This window comes from Arachis ipaensis, chromosome B3, assembly GCF_059453495.1.
Source record: "Arachis ipaensis isolate K30076 ecotype BB chromosome B3, ASM5945349v1, whole genome shotgun sequence".
Classification (NCBI taxonomy): Eukaryota; Viridiplantae; Streptophyta; class Magnoliopsida; order Fabales; family Fabaceae; genus Arachis; species Arachis ipaensis.
In genome coordinates this window covers 93741131-93745157 of record NC_142438.1, presented here as the reverse complement: position 1 = coordinate 93745157, position 4027 = coordinate 93741131, and the positions used below count along the sequence as shown (strand labels likewise).

Here is a 4027-nt window from a genome sequence, read left to right as displayed (position 1 = left end):
AATATACCTCTTCTTAGTTGCTATAAAATTCTAAAAAGTGTGGTCCTACAATCTTAACATACGTACTTGCTAGAATTTACGTTTGCTTTTATTTTTTTCACTAGAGAAAAAATGGTTAGGTGATATGATTTGTTGGAGATGATTGCACTGCCAAAAGAATGTTGGAAGATTCATGTCAAAGTAATCAGACTTTGGTCTTTACCGAGATTCAAAGACTCCAAATCCATTAGCTCCACTGAAATGGTATTGATGAATGAGCACGTACTTCTAATTTTATTCATACACACAATTGTTTCTCTGTTTTCATACACTTAGTCCCACATTTGTATGATCCTCACCCTTATAATTGTCATAATTTCAACCTCAGTAGTTTTTACTTTTCTTGGGACTATTCATTTAAAAACAGAACAAAAACAAAATCCAGTTCTGTGTTTTCCTGCAAGAAAACATAATCTTTTCATCATAAAAAAAGATTCTGCAGTCAAAAACATATTTAATATATAGCTCATGTTGTATTCGGCCAATAAAGAGAGGAGTTGGGGCACTTTTAGCAAGATTTTCATAGGTAGTTATATAAAATTATAAATTTTAGCTTGCAAAGATATGTACTAATGCCAAGATACATAATCACTAAATAATGCAGATTGGATATAAGAGTTTATGCGACCAAAAACAACAAAGTTTGAGTTGCGCTTACTTTCACATCCTACAAAAAGCATATTGTATATCTTTGATAAGAAATAATACGCACATCACAACAAAATTGAGAATCAGATTATTTCTTACTTCTTTGTTTATTATTCTCATCTTGAAGACTTAAATTTCCTCCTCCCGTATGGGTGACAACTAACAAGAGAAGTTTGTATTAGAATAGTTTGTGCCAAGCATCCTCAAGTAGTGTTGACTGTTGGGAACCAAGCAGTATAGCCTCCACTAATTTAACATTCAAAATTCTAGACTAAATCAATCACATTAAACAAAGATGCATATGGAGGGGAAAAAAGAGAGAAACATAATAAGAGCATGACTAACATATATGCATGTTTGTCGTTAATCTTAACCCTTTTCTAAATAACACTTAATTCTCATGCATGATTGTCATCATAATAATTGAAATTGCGTAGCCTAATCCATTTAGCAACTTAAAAGTAGGGTTTTAACCAAGTTTTTTTTTGCAGCAAATACCGAAGAATATTACCAACGACTTCTCTTGAATACTCAAAGAGGATGTATGCATTTTCGAGATATAAGAACAGTAGGAGGAACAATTTATGCTACGTATAGAGATGCATGCTTCACCCTTGGACTCTTACAAGATGATAGAGAATTCATGGATGCAATTAAGGAAGCAAGCTCGTGGGCCTCAGGATCATATGTTAGGAGGTTGTTTGTCATTCTATTAACATCCAACAATATCTCAAGACCAGAACATGTCTGGAATAGATGTTAGCATGAACTCTCAGATGATATTTTGTATCGACGGAGAACCGTGATGAACATGAGGAGTGAATTTTTATTAATTGCAATTATAAAAGTTCTTCACTATTGATCATTTTTAGTTTGATTGAATTTTTATAGTATCGTATAATATACAAAATTAACCATGTCAGATGATGAGATTAAGCAGTTGTGCTTAATGGATATAGACAAGATCTTACATTCCTATGATAAAATCTTGAAAGACTATCCTTCTATGCCTTTAGCAACTGAAGTTGATAGTTCTTTGTTAACCGAAAGGGTTATCAGGGAAGAGCTAAACTTTAACAGGGATGATTTAAAGAAAAATGCCTCAGACATGTTAGCCATCGCAACACCTGAGCAGAAATATGCATTCGATAAAATTGTTACAGCTATGTATTGTGATGAAGGGGTTTTTTCTTTGTGTATGGTCATGGGAGTACTGAAAAAATATTTCTCTAGAACCTTATGTCTGCTGAGATTCGCTCAAGGGGTGATATTGTGTTAAACATTACTTCAAGTGGTATTGCATCTTTACTTGTTTCCAATGGAAGAACAACACACTCAAGGTTCAAAATACCGCTGAATATAACTAAGGATTCTGTATGTAACATTAAACCCGATTCTCCTCAAACAATGCTGCTGTTGAAAGCCAAACTTATAATTTGGGATGAGGCTCTAATGGTTAGTAGGTATTGCTATGAAGCGCTTGATAAATGCTTAGGTGATATCATGAGATTTTCTCTAACATATAACAAAGATTTGCCCTTTGGAGGAAAAGTGGTTGTACTAGGTGGAGACTTTAGACAATTTCTTCCTATCATTTTACGAGGATCGAGACAAAATATCGTTCATTCAACCATTAATTCGTCTTGCCTTTGGAAGTTTTGTCAGGTGCTCAAACTAACAAAAAACATGAGAGTCTTTGTAGGGACAACTGCTTTAGATCAAGATGAGACAAAGCAATTTGGTGAGTGGTTATTGAAAGTTGGTGATGGTCTAATAGGTAACAATATGGATGGTGAATCTGAGATATGTCTTTCAGGAGATATTGTTATTCCTTTTTCGGACTAGACATTTGATGAGTTAGTTCATTTTTCTTATCCAAATATTTTGGATAACATGTCCTCAAAAGATTTTTTTGAAGCAAGAACTATACTGGCTCCCACGCTGGACATTGTTGAAGAGGTCAACAACCATCTAATGGCTATCATTCTTGGAGGGAAAAAATTATATCTCAGTTCAGATTCGATTTGTATGGATGAAGGAAATATGGAAAGCCAGCTAGATCTCTATGGTCCTGAATTACTGAATAGCATAAATTGCTCTGGTTTGTCTCCACATAAATTAATACTCAAGGTTGGTGTTCCGATGATGTTACTGAGGAATATTGACCAATCCAGTGGTCTTTGTAATGGTACAAGAATACAAGTTAGGAAGCTTGGAAATCATGTCATAGAATGTGAAGTCTTAACGAGTAACAATGTTGGTCATATTGCTTTGATTCCAAGAATGAATATGATACCAACAAATGAAACTGTCCCAGTTAGATTCCAATGAAGACAGTTTCCATAATAGTATTGTTTGCCATGACAATTAATAAATCTCAGGGACAAACTTTATCTCATGTTGGATTGTACTTGCCCAAACCAGTTTTTACACATGACCAACTATATGTGACACTTTCAAGAGTTAAGAGTAAGAGAGTAAAACATGTAGGAATGTCTGCAAATTCAACCATTAATGTTGTTTATAGAGAAGTTTTTGAAAAAATAGAATTCTAATGTAAATATTTTAATTTTATTTTAAATTCTATATCAATGTATAATATTTTACTTTAAAAAAAGTGTAAAATGATTATTACTCACTATTTTTAAGTTAAACTTTGATTTTGATCATAATTTTATAAATTTTTAAAATAATAATTATTGTATTTTTTTTAAATATCTAATCATATAATTTTTTTTTTATTTTTATAAATTTTTTCGTGCTCAGCACAGATTCATACACTAGTAGGAGAGTAATAATATGTTAATTGATTGACGAATATCACAGTTAAATATTTGACAAGTGGTAAGTTTAATTATTTGACAACTGTTCAATTTTTTTTTTGTCTAAACATGAAAAGTAATAAAGTAAATACTATTCTATATTCGAGTGGATAATTTGTTGGAAATCAACACAAGGCTCAGACCAAATAACATGATTAGAGTTACTCTTAGCACCATATCTAGCCATCTAATTCGTAGCTCTATTTACTTCTCGAGACACCCACTCAACGTGAACAAGCCAAGGACGAGATAAAAGCTCCTGAATCTTGTGAACCAAATCTGTTACTTCAAATGAATACCCACTTGTAAGCTCATGCATGATGGGCAGAATGTCAAGGCAATCCGTTTCACATATAATATCCCTCAAATCGCAATTCTAAGCTAAAACCAGCCCCTTCCAAGCAGCAAATAATTCACATCTGATGATAGATCAGGGGAAATGCTTCCAGAGCAGTCTGAGATCCAATCTCCCTTAGAATCTTTAATAATACACACAAATTATGCTAAATTTGAATCCA

At 32.9% G+C, this 4027-nt stretch overlaps 2 protein-coding genes across 2 annotated transcripts; both read left to right on the top strand.

Moving 5' to 3' along the window:
* The first annotated feature begins 1603 nt into the window (after positions 1-1603).
* On the top strand, positions 1604-2532 carry LOC107633354 (uncharacterized). The gene is made up of 2 exons (XM_016336992.1): positions 1604-1870; positions 1921-2532. Exons 1-2 carry the CDS (start codon positions 1604-1606, stop codon positions 2530-2532), a joined length of 879 nt encoding a protein of 292 aa, XP_016192478.1.
* Positions 2533-2580: 48 nt separating this feature from the next.
* Positions 2581-3018, top strand: LOC107633353 (uncharacterized). The gene has a single exon (XM_016336991.1). The coding sequence runs from the start codon at positions 2581-2583 to the stop codon at positions 3016-3018; it is 438 nt and encodes a 145-aa protein (XP_016192477.1).
* Positions 3019-4027: the final 1009 nt, after the last annotated feature.

What these genes read in the sequence shown, in the direction of transcription:
- LOC107633354 (XM_016336992.1), top strand. Translation starts at nt 1,604, where the DNA reads ATGTCAGATGATGAGATTAAGCAGTTGTGCTTAATGGATATAGACAAG. An exon ending in CTATGTATTGTGATGAAGGG is followed by an intron (nt 1,871 to 1,920) that starts GTTTTTTCTTTG and finishes ATATTTCTCTAG; the next exon opens with AACCTTATGTCTGCTGAGAT.
- LOC107633353 (XM_016336991.1), top strand. Translation starts at nt 2,581, where the DNA reads ATGTCCTCAAAAGATTTTTTTGAAGCAAGAACTATACTGGCTCCCACG.